The 22,089-nt window shown below is 38.0% G+C and overlaps 1 protein-coding gene across 1 annotated transcript in view; it reads right to left on the bottom strand.

The window, feature by feature from the left end:
• Positions 1–22,089, bottom strand: part of FBXO11 (F-box protein 11) — a 513,763-nt gene that overhangs the window by 77,680 nt on the left and 413,994 nt on the right. Inside the window, exon 17 of the mRNA XM_090375372.1 lies at positions 12,528–12,746. Coding sequence (XP_090231498.1) covers positions 12,528–12,746 — 219 coding nt within the window. The remainder of the gene's footprint in view (positions 1–12,527; positions 12,747–22,089) is intronic.

Here is a 22,089-nt window from a genome sequence, read left to right as displayed (position 1 = left end):
CCTTGCTAATGCTAATCTGACTTTATGTAAGTTTTTGCTAGCCGGTGCAACTTAAAAAAAAATCATGGAAACGTATTTTGTATCCCGGAAGTATAAAAGGAGGTATCGTTAAAATATCGTAATGTGAACCCAATCACACACTGATTTTTGTGGTAAATCGTTCCAAGACCTGGGAAGTTGAAATTTTTGCTATATAACTAAACTATTTATCTCTCTTAAAAGGTCATTTTTATAATGGCAATTGAACTACACTTTCATCGTTATCATATTCCGTTATAAGAATCAATTTTGAATGCCTTTGTGATATTTTTCTAAAACACATTTCTCTAGGTTGCACTTTCCTGTTTATTGGGCTTTTCTGTTAGCACAATCTATTATAAACCAGTAGTAAACTTGATCTCATTGCATTTGCGATAATACCGATAACTGGTATTCTGTGGGTTTTTACATTCCGGTATTGTGGTGAACTGTCTAATAAAGTCTGCCCAACTGTCCAATAAAGTTTCGAGACTTTAGGACCTCCACATATTTTTTTACTCTTATGTATTATGGTGAAATGAGTTCCCCCCCCCCTTCACTGAAATCTTCAATCCTAGAAAAAACAAATAAATTTTTAGAATCTTCTCTTCATTCCTATTTACTTATTACAATGGTGAAGGAAAAGGGATCAACGGAAAGTTATTTGGTTTGGTTTTTTTTTTTTAAGGAGCATTAGCAACTAAGGCCATATTGCTCCGGGAATATGCGGTGATCATTCCCTGATCTTTCTGCATCCCCGTATTTGGTGGTGACGGGATCGAACCCCAGTCTAATCAAGAAGCGTGCGTTACGCACTGCTGCTTCTTCCCACCTGGCTACGGAGGCGCCTCCAATGGAAAGTGCAATTGCTGGTAGTGCTAGGAAACAATACAAAATTGATTTAGAAATGAAGGTGATTAATTAAGAAGTATGAAGCAGGACAAAGTTTGTCATCTATTGCACAGAATTAGGTCTCGCTGCTTCAACAGTTAATCCTATTTTAAGGGACACTGCATGTATAAAAGAACACGTTAAAGCATCAATGCAATTAAGATCAACAGTGATCACAAAACCGTTCAGGTGCTATATCGAAGATGGAAATGCTATTAATAATATGGATGGAAAATCAGATTCAGAAGCAAGTGCACCCAAGTCCCATGGACATTCAAGCAAAAGCAAGAAGTATTTATGAAGATATTCAGGATAAGTACAGCGAACCCCCAAGCCGAGTTCGTGACAAGCATCGTGCTGGTTTCCAAAACAATAAAATATGCAGTGAAGTTGCTAGTGCCGATTTTGCAGCTGCAGATAAATTTTGTGATGTGTTGGAAAAAGCCCCCTTCTAAATCTCCACAGACCTCAACTTCAGCAGTGATGCTTCAATAGCTGATGTTATGCCTGGCTCCTCTCTCATTTTGTAATTTTATAATTTTGAAATTTTGTAATTTTTCCTGTGCATGAGATAAAAAGATTGAATAAATAATTCTATTTACATGTTCATCGAACATTTCTTTTTTGCTTCAATCAAATTCCGCATGCATAGCTACGAGTGCTGCATAAGAATTTAGGGAAATTCCGACTTATGTAGAGTGGAACATAAGTCGGGGAATGGCTGTATATAATTAAAAATGTAGCGTTCGCCGGAGCCGCAAAATCTCTTCCAACATGTGGATATCCTTACCGATACTAAAAAAAAAAAGGACATCCTTGGCTTTCAAGTACGTCTCTGCAATAAGCATATACTGTGTAAGGAGATAGAAGATGTCTTAGTATTATTTTGTAAACCTCAACAATTCCATCTTATAAGGTTTAGTTTTGCTGGTGCCTTCAGATTTTTCCAGAAGGCTGAGATTTGTGGTTTTCTGCTTTTATTCTCTCTCTCTCTCTCTCTCTCTCTCTCTGTTTCTTTTTTTTCTTTCTTTTTTTTTTTTGGGAAGACAGGCTTCTCTGTATCCATCTCTTCTTTTGCTTCTTCTTTAGCAAATATTTCTAGCACTGATTCTTCAGTTTCATCTCTCTTTTTTTTTTTTTTTGGATATCTATGTGCTCTTGTATTGCGTTTGGTGTTTTTTAGAATGTGGGTGGTGGGTGTTTGGAGAAGTGAGATTGGTGTATTGTGGTGACTGTTCTTGAATGAGCATTTCTCTTGCTTGAGCAGAGGATTTGTTTGGTGGAACTGAGATATCACTTTATACTTCTGTTGAGTGGCATTTTTGTGTAACTTGAGCATAAGATAGTCTAGTTGTATTGTCTGCATGGACTGCTTTCTTGGCAGGTTACATCATTCTCAGCTTTGTATTTTTGTACTGCTTTTGCCTTTTTTTCCATAATTCACATGTTCTAGAGTAGGCAGGGTGATCTCCTTTGCAATTTGAACTTTGGCACTGGTGCTGCACATTCTTTATGGTCATGTTATTTTGAGCCACATGTTGCACATGTAAGTAAACCTCTACATGCTGTATGTGATTGACTGAACTTCTGACATTTGATGCAGAGTAGTGGGTTTGGTATACGTCAGGGGTGGGGGTGGCCAACAAATCGATTGCGGCTTTAATTTCAGTCGATTGCGACGAATTTTAAATATATATAAAAAATACATTAGTCAAAATCTAAATGTTATTATTATTATGCGCTCCCACTGCATAAGCTTATTACAAATCCGTTGAACCATGTGACTACTTGTTGCCACGCAGCCGCTAGGCTTCTCTTGTGAAAATTCACGCATTACGCTGTGGAGAGCATAGTGGATGTGTTGAATCGTTATTTAGCTTACTTAATATTAATAACTGGACAGTGCTTATACGTTAATTTAATACCCTTTGATTTAAAATGAATACTACAACAAAGATTAAAACATATCATTTTCACTGAGTGGGAACTAGAATACTTTTTTTGTAATGATAAAAGAAAAATGTTGTTTGATTTACAATGCTTCTGTGGCTACACCCAAAATAGGAAATTTAGAAAGTCACTTTAATGCACTCTATGGCAAATACCAATCGGATTTTCAGCCTAATAGTGACCTTAGAAAAAATAAATTAAAAGAACTTAAATCCAGATTCTCACAACAAAATTTCTTCATGATACCTAATTTACAATCTAAAGTACCTGTAGCATCATTTAAAATGAGTCATCTTCTTGCAAAAAAATGCAAACCATTTTCTGATGGTCAATTCATCAAAGATGCATTTTTAGAAATACAGATTCTCTTTTTGAAAATGTTAAGAACAAAAATGAAATTAAAAGTGCTCTTCAAGATTTGCAATTATTTCGAAATACTGTGATGCGACGCATCGAAAAAAAAAAAAATAGTAAAAATGTGAGCGAACAACTGTGCGCTCATATTGCTAATTTTGTGCCCCTTTCTTTACAACTGGATGACTCTACAGTTGTCATTTATACAGCTCAATTGCTCGTTTTTCTTCGTATGGTTTTCGATGATTCTGCCATCAGAGAACTGCTGGGTATGGTTTCATTAAAAGAAAGAACTAGAGGTCTTGATATATTTAACGCATTTAAAAATTTTATTGAAAAAAAATTACCACTATTTAAGCTCGTATCAATAACAACAGATGGAGCCAAAGCAATGACAGGGCACCTTAACGGATTCATCACATTTTGCCAAAAGGATGATGAATTCCCAGATTTTTTGAGTTACCACTGTATCATCCACCAACAAGTGTTAGCCAGCAAAATATTAAATACTAAAAGTGTTATGGACATAGCTTTCAAAATCATGAATTTCATCAGAGGACAATCTCTTCAAAGGAGACTTTTCAAAATGCAACTCGATATAAATGAACCAGATCTGATAATACACACAGATGTGAGGTGGCTGAGTCGAAGTACGTTTCTATAGAGATTTTGAAATTTTTGTTGAATGAAATTTAAAAAAAATGTTGATCAAAGGGGAGATGATTATCAGCAGCTACAAGATATGGAGTGGTTGTGTGATCTGGCTTTTTTGGCAGATTTTACCAGTAAATTAAGTGATCTGAATTTGGAATTACAAGGAAAAAATAAAAATGTAGTGACATAATTAGTAGTATTTCTGCACATAAATATAAATTTTTGGCAATGGCTAAGGATCTCAAAGAAAAAATATTCGATCATTTTGCAAATATGCAAGATCATTATCAGCAGCTACATTTTCAATATATTTCTTATCCATTTAATGTCGACTTAGATACAAAACAAATTGCAGAAAAAAAATCACTGGGATTTTTTATATGGAGAAAATATTACTTGAAAATGAAATTATTACATTGCGAAACAATATCTTCCTAAAAGCCAGATCATCAGAAAAAGACTTTTGGAAATATGTTTGCCGAGTATCCAAATGTAAAAAAATGCAGTGAACTTCCTGTTTTGGTTCCACATATCTATGCAAATCCGCCTTTTCGTATTTTAAACAAAGAATCATTCTAATCTCACGGACTTGCATACAGAAGATTCTTTACGGTTGGCCTTATCACAGTATATCCCCGATTTTGAAAGATTGGCAGATGACACGTACACACAAACTTCACGTAAATTAAAAATTTAAATACATATAAATTATATAAATTTAAAGTAAGTATTCTGAATTGGATTTAATTTTAAAATTTATAAACAACATTTTTCAATGTGTGTTGATTAACTTTTTTAAACACGTGCAACGAAATTCTTGAGTTGTAGATCATGGAACATTTTGAAGAAAAAAAGTAGATCGCATCACAAATTCAGTTGGTCACTCCATGGTTATGTTTTGGCATATTAGGCATCCTGCTTTTATGGATTTTGGAGGTTGTGGAATGTTAAAAGTCAAAATCATGTTTCTAGTTAGCATGACATCCCATCCCTCCTCACAGAGATGCATTTGATGCCTCTTACACCTTTTATGTTCATTCCTGATATATTTCACCTTCCATCACATTTAATATGTCCCATTTAGGATTACTTCTCTTGATGAATTAAGCATCTGTATAGGGGTAACTGTGACTGGGAATTCTCCAAAGTTTGTTGTTCTTAGTAAATTCTCTGAATATGTGTTGCTCGCTGTCTCCACTAGCAGGCCTCCAGATTGTACTGATTTTAGAGTCCCTACTATTCCTTCAAATGCCTTCCGAATGAAGAAATTCTTCTGTTCTCCTGTGGAGTGAATAGATATAGTGGAAATGGATTTAAATTTGTTTCTGTTCTGTCTCTATGCAACACTACTTTATGTGTCATCTTTTCTTCTGTTGGCTTGAGGAGTCATTTCTAATGGCCTTACCATTTGAGTCAAATTTAATTGTGATGAGCACTTAGGTTCTGGTGAAGAAAAAGTGTCTCACTCCATTTTTGCTCCTTTTGCCCCAATCAAGTAACCTCTCATGTTACTGATCCTGCGACTAGGAGGCAGAAGCAGTGCAGCTAGGTGGCCAAGTGGTTGATTAAGTTAGTTCTTCAAAGTTTTCAAGAACTACTTAAAACTAATTAACTAGTTTTACTTAAACTACTTAAAGAACTAATTTAAATAGAACTACTTAAGGTACAGCTTAAATAACTAAAACTAAAATTTAATTGTTAGTCAAGAACTCTATCTGAATTGCTCAGAAAATGCTTGGCTACAAGTTAACCAACCAACTCTATTTTAACCTAGCCAGACTTTCTGCCTCTTTTACATTGGGAAGTAACTTATTCCATGGTCATCTGGCCCTGGGAGCCAAGTGTAACAAAGGACCACCGAACATCAATTCTTTTTTCTTTCATAATAATGAAAGAACTGACAGAACTAAAATGTAAAATACACTAATGGCAAAAAAAATTAGGAACCTTTATTCAATATCTAGTAGGGTCACTCTTTTGGCTCAACTACAGTCCGTACACATTGTGGCATGGATTCCACCAGGTGTCTGAGGGAGTCTAACTCCAGATTTGCCAACCCTTCCATCAGGATATCCGTTAGTTGTGTATTTTGTTCAGTAGAGAACTGCAAAGCCAAACTGCCCTACCTAATATATCACAGACAATTTAAGTTCGATTAAGATCTGGAGAATTAGGTGGCCAGGGTAGATGTTAGACATCTTGGGAATGTTCCTTGAACTATTTAGACAATTTTTGCATGGTCAATAGTTGCACTATCATCATTAAAGAATCCACAGAAATCTGGGTAAAAATGAAGTATCACAAGGTGAAGCTGATCTAACAAAACAAAGATATCCACTGGAGGTAAACATGACCTTCTAATGGAATGATTCATTGTGGTAGTAGTAGTGGCATGTGATGCAAGAAAGCAAGCGTATGAGCTTATGCAGCATCAGCCAAAAAAAAATTACAAAACAATCCCCTCAAAATATTTGTCCAGTTCCTCCTTAAATTTATTTAACCTATCAACTTCCACGACGACAGATGGAAGTTTCTTCCAGCAATTAACCACCCGCTGGCTAAAGGCAAATTTCCGCACATCTATTCTACATCTGTCCTTCCTCAATTTATGCTCCCTTAGGTTCGTAATCTGAAAAGTGGAAGAATCCCATCAGAATTCAGCGTGCTCAACCCATTCAAGGCCTTATACATCACAATCAGATCACCTCGCAGGTGCCTGGTTTCCAGCAGCTGCAATTTGCAGAACTTAAGCCTCTCCTGGTAAGAGGATCTCTTTATTCCCCTCACCAATCTTGTTGTCCTTCTCTGTACATGCTCAAGCAAATCTATAACCTTCCTAAAATGAGGCCTCCAGACCTGCACGCAGTACTCAAGGCTTGGCCTGACCATTGCCTTATACAGAGGGACAATCACCTCCTTTTCCCTGCTAACAAAATTCCTGTATATCATTGACAACACCCCATGACCTGCCCTGGCAGCCTGTCTGTATTGCTCAGAAAACTTCATATCTGACTGCACAATTACTCCAAGGTCTTTTTCATTTTCTACCTCCTTAAGTGTAGTACCACACAGTTGGTACGTTTCTCTGGGGTTACTTCTACCCATATGCAGTACTTTGCATTTTTCAATGTTAAACTTCAGTTGCCACTTCTCATTATTAGATTAAGTGATCTTCTAATGATATCTACTGTTGGAAGGGAGTGGGTTCATACATCAGAACATACCCCTTAACACAACATCATCTACAAACTGGTCATCTACAAATTGGGTCCTTGAGGTTGTCACAGACATTCTCTGAGATATGCCAGACAAGCTGTACTTGCTACCTGGGAGTCTAAAACGCTGATGGAACTGATATTCGGGTGACACACAAGTGAAGTGGACCAAATTTCGGCGAAGTCCGGACGGTCTATGACAGCCAAACCCTCTGCTTGCACCTTCACAATGGTGGGACTGTTAGTAATCCTGGGTATAACCTCCACAAGTACATGGTGGGTGACCACCCAGGTGTGAACCAACGTAAGCAGGGGTCGAGGTGTGGCGCCCACACCACATGGAGGAATGCCGCCCCTCTATGTTACCAGGCAGTACTAGGTGGTAGACGACTCTCATCAACTGGTGAAATACCACCACTTTGCTTATTGGAGGCTTGAAGTGGTGGAACCCATGTTTAGTCTCTAGAGCTAAGGTCCGGCCAACCCTTCCCTATCTCTTCCATCATGCAGTATAATTGATGATTTTTGAGGTTATGATGAATGTCGTGACGAGATACAATATTCTTTACATTTCGAGGGTACAGCTCTAAAATGGTGTTCGCAGGCTGGCCGCTAGTTAGTACACCGGACCAAACCTATTGGTAACTCTCTAGGAGGCTTCCGGATCAGCTAGTGTATAATCTTGCTACCTCTACTCTGCCAGATAGTGACTGGAGGGAGTCTGAGTAGTGTGTATGCGGGGAGCATTGTCGAGGCCACGTTATGTCAAGGATCTGGGTATATTCTTACCACATGTACGCCATATCCAAAAATTTCATTACTTCATTCAACATGTCCCACCCACTTTTTCTTACTATTGAATACACCATGAATTGTCAAAATAATAGAACAAGCTTATCTGCGAAAAGATCTAAACCTCCCAAGGACTTCCTAATTCATTTCACAAATATACGTGGTCTCAATTCTAATCTCAACGATCTCCATTTCCACTGGCAGTCTTCCAAACCCCATGTACTTTTTCTGACTGAATCTCAGTTATCGGTTGATTCAACTACTGCTCATCTCAGATGTCCAAATTATTTGCTGTATGATTCCTTTCGCCTCAAAGGTGGTACTTGTGCATATGTCCATTCTGATATTCCCTGTCAGAGACTTGGCAATTTGGAATCTTCTCTCTTTGATCTTCTCTGGCTTAAAATCTCTCTAAATCATTGTGTCAAATTCATCCGTTGTCTCTACCGTTCTCCCAACTCCACTAATCACTTGGAGCTCTTTGACTTCCTTTCTTTGCAACTTGACTTTCTCCAGTCCAACTTTCCTAACAGTGAGGTAATTTTCCTTGGTGATTTTAATGTTCACAACTCCAGCTGGCTTCTGTTTTCTAGTCACACCAACCCAGCAGGTCGAGATGCTGAGGCTTTTGCAATTACTAATGACCTAGCACAGATTGTTCATTTACCTACAAGAATACCGGACAATCCTAATCATACAGCCAATACGCTTGATCTTTTTCTCATAAACAACCCTTCTAAGTACAAGGTCGAAGTGAGAGGTGCTTTAGGCACTTCAGATCACAACTTGGTGATTGTCTCTTCTCCAATGGAACCTTTATCTCATGGCTATTCCCAACCTCGTATTGTTTGGCATTACAAGAATGCAAAATGGGATGACCTGCGAGACTTCTTTTCTTTGGTCTCATTACTGTTTCAAAACTTCAGATGTCAATGTTTGCTCAGATCTGTCAGTGAAATTATTCTTGCAGGAATGGAATCCTTTATCCCACACTCCACTTTAAAATCTCGTCCTTTATCTAAACCTTGGTTTTCCAATAAATGTGCTAAGGCAGTCCAAGAGAAGAATGTTGCATATCGTAATTGGCTTGTTTCTAATTCTTCAGTTTCATTTTCTGCCTACACCAAAGCTCGCAACAATTGTAAAGCAGTTATTAATCAGTCCAAACTAGAGTTTGAACAGGCTAAGAGTAGAAAACTTGCTTCTTGCCCTAATGGTAGCCGAGCATTCTGGTCTCTTGCCAAAGCTATTGGCCGCAACTTTTGCCCATCTCTGCTCCCACCTCTGTCCAAACCAGATGGTTCTGTTGTCACTTCAGCTAAGGATAAAGCTGACCTGCTAGCATCCCATTTTTCTTCCAGCTCATGTATTAATGATCTTGGTAAAACACCTCCCACCATTCCCAACACGCTCCATTCAATGCCTCCTGTGGTCTTCCGTCAAAAGGATATCAGAAGGATTTTGATGAATCTTGATGCTAAGAAAGCTCCAGGTCCTGATGGTATTTCTCTACTTGTTCTCAAAACCTGTGCTCCTGAACTTACTCCTATTCTTTGCCGCCTTTTTTCACTTTCTTATTCCAAAGGTGTTTTTCCTTCTGCTTGGAAATTTGCTCATATCCAGCCAGTTCCTAAAAAGGGTGACAAATCCCTCCCATCCAATTATCGTCCCATTGCAATTACTTCTACTCTTTCTAAAGTAATGGAGAAATCAATTAACCGCCAACTCTTAAACTACCTAGAAATCTTCCGTCTGATCAACGATCGCCAGTATGGATTCCGTCAGTGTCGATCCACTGGTGATATTCTGGCTTATGTTACCCATTTATGGACTAATTCAATGGAAAGGTTCGGTGAAACACAAGTAGTTGCTCTTGACATCTCAAAGGCTTTTGATCGTGTTTGGCATAAAGGTCTTCTAAACAAGCTTCCATCTTATGGTTTGCCAACTGTTTTTAGTAATTGGTTATCCAGTTTTCTCTCTGATCGCTCACTGAGGGTGATGGTAGATGGCTCTCTGTCTTCTAACTTCTCCACTAATGCCGGTGTCCCCCAAGGTTCAGTTCTTTCCCCCACTCTTTTCCTCTTGTATATCAACGACCTTCTTCCATTGACTGGAAATCCTATCCATAGTTTTGCCGATGATAGCACATTGCATTCAACGTTCCATTTTGAGAAACCTTGTCCTGCTCAATCAGCTTCAAGTTCTCGAAAATCTGCTGCCAATTCCTTAAATGCCGATCTTCAGGTAATTCTCCAGTGGGGCAAAGACAACTTAGTTGATTTCAACCCTTCTAAAACTCAGTCTTGTCTGATATCTCGCAAAAAGGATTCTTCTGCTCCTATGCTTATCTTTAGTGACACGCCGATTTCTAGGAAAAATGATATCTCTCTTTTGGGGATTACCCTGACTTCTAATCTTTCTTGGCACAAGCACACTACAAATATTGCTTCCTCTGCATCTAAAAAACTTGGTTTTCTCTTTCGCTCTCGGCGTTACTTTTCTTCCAAACAGCTGCTCACTCTGTATAAATCACAAATCTGCCCTGCCATGGAATATTGTTCCCACATCTGGGGTGGTGCCCCCAAAACCTCTCTCAGGCTTCTTGATTCCATTCAGAAGACGGCAGTTAGGTTAATTAATGATTCATCTCTAACAGAGTCTCTCCACTCGCTTTCTCATAGACGCACTGTTTCTGCTGCATGCCTCTTCTACAGATACTTCCATGGGCACTGTTCTTCTGAATTGGCTTCTATAATTCCTGCTCTCTCTTTCAAAACAGTCCGAACACATGCCGCCACCAGCCAACATCCATTTACTGTCCAACTTCAAACCCACAGAACCAACTTTTCATCTTCCTCATTTATTCATTCAACTGCTGTTTTCTGGAACAACCTTCCTTCATACGTATTGTCTGAAAATTACAATCTACAGAAGTTCAAGTCCAATGTAAACAAATATCTTCTTTCGTCTTCTCAACCTCCAACCCAAGCATGGTACTAAGTACTATAGGTTCTAATATCTTTCGTATTTGGGGTTCACATAAAAAAAAAAAAAAAAACTGTTTGAGTGGTAGACACTAGAGTCTGGAAGCATGGTTTTGTGAGGTTCATGTCATATTTCTCCCTACCACTGGTGTCAAAAAGTGTAAATCGAGACTTGTCACATCACAATTTTTTTCCAGTCCAATCTAGGACTGAAAAAAAAAAAAAAAAAAAAAAAAGAGTCCAACTGGAGTGGTGTTGACGTCACCACTGAGTATTTCAATTTTTTTGGCAGAAATAAGTGGCTTTGGTATAGGCACAACTACCAAATCCCAGATTCTTTAACTGCTATGCTTAGTTCAGTTGGAAATAGTTCTTTCTTTGCCTAAACTAAATTGGTCAATCATTTTCTGCACTGGACTCCCTATTCGGGCAGACAATTTGCTTTAAATTCCTGTTATCTTGTTATTGGAGTACTGACTTTTGCCACATTTTAAAGCTACATTCTCCTTTCATCTTCCACTCATTGTATACTTTTGAGATGGCTGTTTTTGAGCACACCAGTCATTTCTTTGCTTTCTCAACTGTGGCTTCTGCTAAATGTGCTCCAACAATAACACCCTTCCAAAAAATTAGAAAGATCACCTATCTTCCCCATAACCAGAATTATTAAGAAGCTCCAGGAAATGAAATAATATTTATCTGTTACCAAGGAATTTATGATCATACCAGGTGACAATTTACATTTGTATTTAGACAATTTTTGCATGGTCAATAGTTGCACTGTCATCATTAAAGAATCCACAGAATTATCGGTTGATGCAAATGCAAAATTATGACCAGTGATTGTATCTATTTCTTTATTTTCAATGATATTGAGAAGTAATGGAGACTTTTTTTTTTTTTTTTTTTTTTTTTTTGAAAGATCAATTCATTTCAATTTTGTTCAAAAACTTAATAGGGAGTCTGAAGGTAACAGACTTTCGACTGGAGGAAGGAAACACGTTTGGTCTTAGGAATTCATGGCAGAAAGTCAGTTGGTGCCAAACCTAAGTCCATATTTTATCAAATATTTGAAGACTTAAAACTTTATTGGATTGATCAGAATACAAATTAGCTCAATGGCACAATACTGACAAAGCTGCACTAATGCCTTTTAAATGAATGTAACAGAGTAAAGTTTTCTGTGAATGTTGTAGTATCCTACTGATCCACTCATCCCACCCTCCCATCAACGTGTTCTGGCATTCATGACTTATTGTTTCTGTACTCATCTCACGTTGGTGTCTTGGCTCATATTCCTTGACTCTTCCAGCATTTCAACTTAGAGGAGTTGCCATCCCACACATTTATTTTCTTTGAAAATAAACTTTTAATGATATTAATTTTTAACAAACTCTTAATTTCTTTTATTAATCTTTATTGCTTTCTAATTTGAGAAAGCATTGCATTGGAAATGAAAAAATTGAAGAATAAAGTTTGCTTTTTTTATGGATAAATGAACAATTACAGCAGACTATTCTTAGCTGTTTACTTCAACCTTATATGTGTACATAATAAGAGTGATCGCATTAAGTATTATATGCAAAATTTTTTACCAATAAACATCTAGCATGTAACCAACAGAAGTTCGAGAACCACAGTATTAAATAAAATATACAAGACTCACCTTTCAAAATTGGGTTTACCCCACTAGCTAAACACAGACCACCAAACCGATTGTTGAAAATCTGGTTATATTCTAAAGTGGCAGTAGCATTATTTGTTATTTCAACTCCTGCAGCTAAGCCATCAAAAATACGATTACGCCTTAGCACTGGATGACTTTGAGTACTGATTAGTACTCCTGCTTGAGCATTCCTGAATATGTCATTTTCTTCCAAGATACCTGTAAATAAAACAAGGAAATATTTAAATTTATCAAAAATCGTAGACACTAATGAAAATGTTTTCACCTTATACTCTATGAATAAATGGAGGCGCAGTGTGAATTCCTTTTAATTTTGGTGATAAACAATGTTTGGTGATGACTCAGAGCAGCGTTATTGAACACTGAATTGGTTATCCAAATGTGATTACATTTAAGTTAAAATTTAATGCTATTTAAATTAATGCTTCTAAAAGCTCACATGCCAGCTTGCTTTGGACTGCTGTGAGTAAATGTGTGTATTGTGTCTCTTGTAAGGCAGCATCCAAGGATTCCCCCTATCTGCTATGTAGCAGTTGGGCAAAAGTAATTTCTGGTGTTTGTGACTACACTAAGTCAATAGTTGTGTCCGTTCAAACTTTTCCACAATTATTCATCTTTCCACTTATGACAATAACATCTATCTCATGTACTTCATTTGTGCTTTTTCACTTAACCAATTGCACTCCTTGTCCTCTTTCACTCTCACCTTTCATTTTCATGTACCCTTTCCTCCTCTCTATTGTACATCATTCATTTGCACATTTTTCTATTTAAGTCATTTGACCTTTTTTCACAGTCAGATTCTTCCCATTATGATGTACACACACACTCAGTGGGTCCATCTAGACGATTTCAATGTTTACTCACATACCATTTGACACTTTGATTATGAGTATAAGAGTGCTTACACAAACACTGTTATACTCACCTGCAAGAATAATCACTATTTTGGTGTTGAGATATTTTTATGCCAAGCAATTTTGCTTGTAATGTAATGTACAAAGATACAAATGTATGAAGATTTCTTTTTTCAGTATAGCACCCATTTTATTGTGCACTGTTGTTTAGGTCAGTCTTGTTAGCAACACATGTATTGTTAAGAAGTGTTTTATTTTGTGATAACAAATAAGAAACAATGGACAGTATTTTTTTTTTAAATGACAAGATGGTGTACAATTGTATCACACGATGGAAGAGTTATGCTGTTGTTTGTTTGGTGACTTTATGGTGCCCTTGCACCCCAATGCACTCTTGATTTGGGCCCCAAAACAGAATGACCAAGTGCAAAATACTCTGGTTCAAAAGGACTTAGTTCTATTAGGAGACTCCACTGTCAAGGAAATGGGAAATATTTTTTGCAATAAGGATAGATGGACTAGAACCAGGGTATGTCGGCCAGGGGCAACTATTAATGATATCACCAACACACTGTTAGATTTTAAGGGGTCACTAAAGAGAATATTATTATTCTCTTTAGTGACTAATGTGGGACTAATGATATTAAGCATACATGATCTGACGATTTGTTAGACAAATATAAGTGGGTGTTGCAGCAGTCTTTTCCACATACTGTAAATGTGGAAAAGACTGCTGCAACACCCACAGCATCATCTGATTTTTAGCCATCAGTATATATTAAGCAGCTCTGCGCATTGCTAGCTGCATGTCCTTCGTGCAGTTGCTTGATGTAACAGCTTTCCATGGACTTTTTTCCCCATTGTTGGAAATAGGTATCACAGTAAGGTGGGTTTGAGGACCAAGACAGATCAGATATTTTGGTTTCTTTGAGTGTGTTTTCAAAATGAACATTCCAGCAATGCATGAAATCTTGTAGTCTAATACCAGTTGGTCTATTTTCAGTGGGTTTATTGTTATAGAATGTTACCCTTTCAGGATTGAAAAGTAGTGGTTGATTAGGATGATCTGGAAGGCTTTTAATCCTGGCTGCATAGGTGAGGAGTAACATTTTCCTTCTGAGGTGAAGTGGTGGTTCGTTTGCCTCTATATAGAGACTTTGGACTGGAGATGTTCGAAAAGCTCCAAGAGCAGTGCGAAGAGCACTGTGCTGTATTGTATTCAGTCTTGTAAGTACAGTTTTCCTATCTGAGTCGTATACTATTGAACCATAATCTAGACGGGACCTGATGAGCGAACGATACAAATGCAGGAGAGTGCATCTATCTGCACCCCATGCCATGGCAGAGATGGCTCTGAGTATATTGAGTTTTTTCAAGCAGAGAGTTCTGAGATAAGTTATGTGCATGGAAAAATTAAGTTTAGTATCTAATATTAAACCTAAAAAGTGGATATTGCTGGCAAGAGGGATTGGTTGGTTTTTTAATTTAAGTTCAGGCTCTGGATGCAATCTGTGCCTTTTACAGAAACGAACTGCAATTATCTTTTGTTTTGACAGGCGATAACCATTTTGTACAGTCCATGTCTTTAACTTATTTATGGAAAGTTGTAACTGTCTCTCTATGCTGTTAATGGTTGGTGAATGGCATGATATAGCAAGATCGTCAGCATACATATATATTTCTACGGTTTTGGGAATATTCTGCATCATGGTATTTAGTCTAATTGCGAAGAGGGTAGGACTAAGTATGGACCCTTGAGGCACCCCTTCTTGAATAAAATATTGTGAAAGTACATTCTGGTGACGAACTTGAAAAGTTCTGCACTTGAGAAAGTTCTGGATGAATTGAGGTATGTGTCCTCTCAAACCTAGGGTATACAGCTCTCGAAGAATGCCATACCTCCATGTGGTATCGAATGCCTTTTCAATATCTAGACTCACCATTACCAGATGTTCATTTTTAACATATACATTCCGAACGTTAGTTTCGGCTCTTACCATAAGGTCCAAGCAGGATCTGTTTTGTTGAAAACCATATTGGTTGATATTTAGTAGCATTTTGCTTTCTAGTATCCATTTTAATCTCCTATGTATAATTTTTTCTAGTGTTTTACTCAAACAGCTGGTTAGGGAAATTGGTCGGTAGTTTTGTGGAAGCGATTGATCCTTTCCTGGTTTTGGAAAGGCAAGAATTACAGAATGATGCCATGAGGAAGGATAAACACATTCAAGAAAAATACGGTTGTAGAATACTAGTAATAATCTTAAAGCTGTATTATTTAGGTGTTTAAACATTATATAGTAGATTCCGTCTGGTCCTGCTGAGCTGTTTGCTGATCTGTTCAGAGCTTCTTGGAGTTCAGCTGGGATGAATGGTTGATTATAAGGAAATGATTGGGTGGTGTTGAAATTTAATTTATATTTTTCTGTAGAGGTTTTGATTTTCAGGAAAGGATTGTCGTACGCCGAAGCTGATGATATTTGACTGAAGGTCTCTCCAAGGAAATCGCCTATTTCCTTTGGGGAGGACAGTTCTCGTCCATTCTTAATCAAGATTGGAGCAGAAAAGGGAATGCACTTATTATTTAATTGTTGGATTTTCTTCCATATTAGCCGACTGCTGGTGCCCTTTGTGATGGTACTGGCAAATGTTATCCACGATTCTTTTTTGGTTTGTTTCCTGATTTGTCATGCCCTTGCCTTTTGTTTTTTATATAAAATGAGGTTGGCTGTTGTAGGAAATCTACGAAATAGGTTCCAAGCTTTATTTTTTTCTCGTTTTGCACTGTTACAGGCCTCATTTCACCAGTGTTTTGTATGTCTTTTTTGGTTTTCAGAGGATTGAGGAATTGCCTCAGAAGCTGCTGCCAAAATTCGTGCGGTGATGTGCTCTGTGACTTTTTCTATTGGTTGTGTTTTAATAAATTGATCATCAAAATAAACACAGAATGAATATTTTGTCCAGTTCGCTTTTGTGAATTTCCATTTTACTCTGTAATCTGGAGAGTGGGATTGTTTTGTTTGTATTTTACATATAATTGGAAAATGATCGCTGTTGTGTGGATCATATAAGGTTGACCACTCCATACTGGGGAACAGTATGGGAGAACAGATTGACAGATCAATTGCTGAAGTGGAGCCTGTGGGTAGATGGACATAAGTGTGATGGCCAGTATTTAGCAAGGTTAACTGCTGTTGATTCAGTAATGTCTCTATCATATGTCCTCTTTTATCCATGCTTGAAGGTCCCCACAACAGGTGATGCCCATTGAAATCTTCAAAAAGGCAGAAAGGTTTTGATAGATGAGGGTTGTGATAAATGGTTATTCCTCAGATTGGGTTGATGTAAGAAGTGGGGTTCCCCAAGGATCAGTATAAAACTGTTGAATTGTTTTCGTTTGATGACCCTGCTTGATTTAAATGAAAATCGAAAACTGTTGTTTTTGATTTTCATAAATGACATCGATGAAGGGATAGATGGCATTATGTCTAAATTTGCAGATGATGCAAAGATTGGTAGAGTAGTTAATGATCATTGTCAAGCAGAGCTTCTTCAGAGTGACCTGGATAGACTTCAGGGATGGTCAGAAAAATGGCACCTATGCTTTAATCCAGCAAAGTGTAAGGTATTACACCTGGGGAACAGTAACCTCAAAATAACTTATACAATTGGTGGAGTTGAACTAAAGCCGTTAGTGGAGAAAAGGTACTTGGGTGTTATGATATGGTCAGACACGAAGTTCTCCAAGCACTGCAGACAGGTTGCAAGGAAGGCCCATTGTGTCCTATCGATGATTTATCGAACAATTGCTAGTAGAGATAAGGATGTCATGATCCCATTATATAAGGCTATTGTTAGACCACACTTGGAATATTGTGTTCAAGTATGGAGAACACACCTAAAGAAAGACATTTCACTTCTTGAATGGGTCCAAAAATGGTGAGATTGGCAAAATGGCACCCATATGAGGAAAGACATCAAATATCTGAGTTGCAGAGCTTGGAAGCTAGGCACCTTAGAGAAGACTTGAATGAGCTTAAGGCACTGAGAGATATAAGTAAAATGAATGACGCTGAAATTTTCACACTTATAAATGATTCTAGAACTAGGAGCCATAATTTCAAGTTGTGGGGAGGAGAGATGTTTAGACTAGATTGCAGAAAGTTTTATTTTAGCCAGCAAGTTATAAATTACTGGAATAAGTTACCTGCATAGGTGGTAGAGGCTAAACGTTTGGAGAAATTACCTACGGGAGGAGGGAAATGCATAGGTTGTCTATTTCCTTTTCTCTTATTAACTATTTATTTTTTAAAATTTTTCTTCTTATTATTTAAAAAAAAAAATTTTTTTTTTTGGCTGGTGCAGCATAAGCCATAGGGTTCCTTGCACCATGTGGCCATTGCTAATACTAGTGCCAATAATACAAGGTGTCTCAAAAGTTTTAGGACTATATTCATAAAAAAACAGAAATTTCAAAGAAAAAAATTTATTACCACTTAATCTTCAAAGTACATCTCCTGGATGGCTCTGTGGAACCCTGATTAACTCCCCTGTCACGCTAGTTTGGATCTCTGAAACACTGTCAAAATGATGCCCCTCAGAGAGAAGAAAATCTTTAGGCAGGATTTCACTTTGGAGAAAGAAAATAATCAGCAGGTTCCAAATTTGACGAATATGGAGGACGGTGAAGCATTATAACACTCTTCTGTGTGAGAAACTGCTGGACGATGGTTGTGTTGTGTGAAGGTGCATTTTCTTTAAGCAAGAACCACTTACCCGAATTCAGCTTCTGGCCTGTCATGCCAAATTCTTTTCAACAGTCTGTCTATCACTCCTCTGTAAAATTCAGTTGGAGTTGGGTTTTTTTTTTTTAGGAGCATTAGCAACTAAGATCATATTCCTCTAGGGATATGCGGTGGTCATTCTCTGACCTTTCCGCATTCTCCGTATTTGGTGGTCACGGGCTCGAACCCCGGTCTAATCAAGAAGCGTGTGCTATGCACTGCTGCTCCTGCCCACCTGGCTAGGGAGGCGTAAAAATTCAGAGTTGACTATCTGCCCTTCTGGTGCACAACTCCTTCCCAATCATAAAAAAAAAAAAAAAAAAAAAAAAAAAACCCCAACCAACCAACACTGTTTTAGTTTGAGACTTTTTGAAATGGAGTTTCTTCAACCTCAGAGAATTTCCTCCAACGTACACAGCTGATTGTATTTTTGTTTTTGGTTTGCAAGCAAAGCACCAGGATTCATCACGGTTATGATTTATTATTATTTTTTAAAAGAAATCTGGATCACTGTCTGCCATCTCAATCAAATCTTAACACACAGCAACTTGTTCCTCCTGTTCCGCAGTCAATACATGCAGTATGAAGAGCAAGCACATTATCCATTTTTCAAATCTTTGACAACAAACAAATGCACGATATCCTTGTTGATGTGAAGCTGGTTTGCCATAATTCGGAGGGACAGGCAATGATTTTCCACTAACAGCTGCTGAACATTTTCAGTGGTCGAGTCCGTATGAGACGGGGATGAGGGACCACTCCGTGTATTGTAGTGAACATCTTCCTGCCCATAAAATGTTGGATTGTGATAGTGGTTCATGTCTATAGGCTGCACTCAACCATTGCTATTGTTTCTGATGCACTTTTTCTGGCTTTAAAACAAAATTTTATTGCAATTCTTTGCTTGGAAATGGTTTTACTGTGTCAACTTAAACATGACTTTCCAGTAGAATGCCTTTGTGCACACTAATGAAACTTGGCAAAGAGCCAGTTCAGACTTGATAGTGAATAGTTTCAACAATGGTTGATGTATGGAGCTTGTAGTACTGATTAAAATAAATCAGTCCTAAAACTTTTCAGGCACACCTTGTAATGACAAATGACTTGTTTTCTCATGGCAAAGTATGGGTATCAGGTAGCATCTCTCACTGTGATCTCCATTCCATGGTAGCTAAGAGGCTAGTAATACAACATAACAACATACACTGAATTCATGGAAAACCTGGTTTTTGGGCAATTCAACGCTGCCACTCCTCTTGCTAGTGGATGAACCTACCACTTGGCAGGTACATAGGTATACTGCATTCACGTAGACAGTAATTTGATGTCAGTATAGATAAATGTCATGAGTTAACAGATTTTGAAAGAGGGATGATAGTGGGTGCCCAACACATGGGTCACTATCACGGAGGTGGTACAGAAATTGAATTATCCCCATTCAACGGTATCAAGAGTGTATTGGGAATATGCCATTTCCAGAATAACATCTCATTGTGGACAGCACTGTGGGCGGAGAAAGATGGTGGATGAATGTGGCTGTTGACATCTGTCTCGCATTGTTTCAGCCAACCAGCCACAATGGCACAAATCACCACCGATTAACAAGGGAGGTGCCAGAAACGTCTCTACCAAGACCATCAGGTGATCATTAGCCGCAATAGTTTATGGGAGTGCTGACCCACCAGAATCCCATTGCTAACACCACAACACAGGACTCTATGCCTCAACCAGGCGAATGAACATCGGCACTGGATCTTGGATGATTGAAGAGGGGTTCAATGTGTGTCCCATTTCCAGTTATTTCGAGTGGACAGGAGGGTGCATATCTGGTGGAAACCGCACGAAGCTATGCACCCGTCACATCAACAAGGAACTGTTCAGGCAGGTGGACGGTCAGTAATGGTTTGGGGGCGTGTTCAGGTGGCACACATTGGGACCTCTGGTACCGCTAGACGCATCACTGAACGGTCCATCCTTGGAGATCATCTACATCCCTTCATGGTTATTGTGCACCCAGAGGGAAATAGACTCTTCCAGCAGGACAATGCACTTCTCCACAGAGCCGTGGTGACTAGAACATGGTTCAAAGAGCATTCCGCAGATTTTACCACCATGGAATGGCCTCCCCGTGGATCATCTTTGGGATGCTCTGGAAAGGTCCATTCGAGTTTGGATGCAGCACCTAGGAATGCGACTGAATTATGGACAGCGGCGCCGCAAGCACGAATGGAAGTACCCGTGGAATGCCTTTGTGAACTAGTGGACTCAATGCCTCGCCGTGTGAATGCCCTTATGCAGGTGAAAGGTGGGCCTACCCGTTACTAGGTAGGTATCCCACGATTTCTGTCCACTCAGTGTACAATATCACACCCACACGCACAGCAATTGGCTCTACAGACTTCTGTACTATCAGAAGGAATATCATGCGGAGCTGAATGAAACGTCCAGCGTGACCAACTATTACATGATACACAATGTTATAAATTATTATAAATAAATTCAAATTATGGGGAAGAAGGGTTAGAATGTTAGGAGGGAATTACACTGATAGTTATAGATAATCATATAAGTAGTAGGAATGCTTGAGCTCGGGGGAAAGAAAGAGAAAGAGAGAGAGAGAGAGAGAGAGAGAGAGAGAGAGAGAGAGAGAGAGAGAGAGAGAGAGAGCCATCAATGGCAGTTGTCTAGTGAATAAGAGCTACATATAGTCTACTATTTGCTGAATTATCTCAAATGGAACATGATATGGCCAAAGGGAATGTCATTGTGTGTTTCTGTTGTAGAGACTGTGAGGAGATTAAGAACCAATCCAGCGTTTAATGGGCTTATGTAATGGCTTGGTTCCTTTGACACCCTTAAAGGAATTAAAAAGGAGCCATCAAGTACTCAACTACCTAGCACAATGCTTGAGACTACTTGTGAATTATGTACCACAATTACATCATCTACGGCAGAAAGTGCTGATCCCACAGGAAGCAGCCACTGTCGTGACTATGTCAGGGGAAATGGGAAATATATTTTGTAAAAAGGAAAGTTGGAATAGGATCAAGGTATGTCTGACAGGGGCAAAAGTTGATGACATTGTAGAGCAGCTATCGTCTTTTAACTCTTTAGGTATTGCTATGCTAGATTATAGTCAGGAATCATATTCATCACTAATGGCCTGCATCCTGTGATTGTGAATAGTCAAGTAATAACACTTCATGGATAGGTGCTGCCATCTTTTAGCTTTTAAATAAACACACTAAAAATATAAGTCGGAAATGGAATATAAAGTAATGCTTCAAAAGCATGTTTTTGTTTATTTGCAAAAACCACAAACACAGTTCTGAAGCATTACTTTATATAAACATTTAAAGATGGTGGATCATCAAAGTTGCATTATATTCCAAATAAAATGTTTTATCACGTGACAACATCAGAAGTACACCTAAACCTCTTTTTACGCGATAGATACGTTACTAAAAATTACGTGTAAAAAGAATGTGTAAAAAGAACTACTGACTCCATAGAAAAAGTGAAGATTGGTTCCAAACCTGAAATATAAGCAAAATAATGAAAAAACAAACAAACATTAAATTCGTTAGGATCATAAGATTTTTATTTACATTTCATGGAGAACACACATACATATAATGAATTTTAATAACTTTAAAAAAAAAATATTCATTTCAGTTGTTTGCTAAGGATTCTATAAAAAAAATTATGTTATACGTTATCAGTTTCTGACAATAAACATGAAAGCTTTCGTTTCCGCGAGACTGTAATATCACTAGAACTACTAGATATGGTATTATCATCATCGACTTCGGCCTCAACTTGTGGAATTCTTCTTGTCATGTCTTGAACAAAAGTACCACTGGTTGTTTCAGTAGTTTTAGGCATGAACTCAGTTATTAA

The sequence above is a fragment of the Mastigoproctus giganteus genome, chromosome 6, assembly GCF_048544385.1.
Source record: "Mastigoproctus giganteus isolate SK-2022 chromosome 6, ASM4854438v1, whole genome shotgun sequence".
NCBI classification, from domain to species: Eukaryota; Metazoa; Arthropoda; class Arachnida; order Uropygi; family Thelyphonidae; genus Mastigoproctus; species Mastigoproctus giganteus.
The sequence above is the reverse complement of the archived record's forward strand: the minus strand, read 5'-3'. Positions and strand labels throughout refer to the sequence as shown.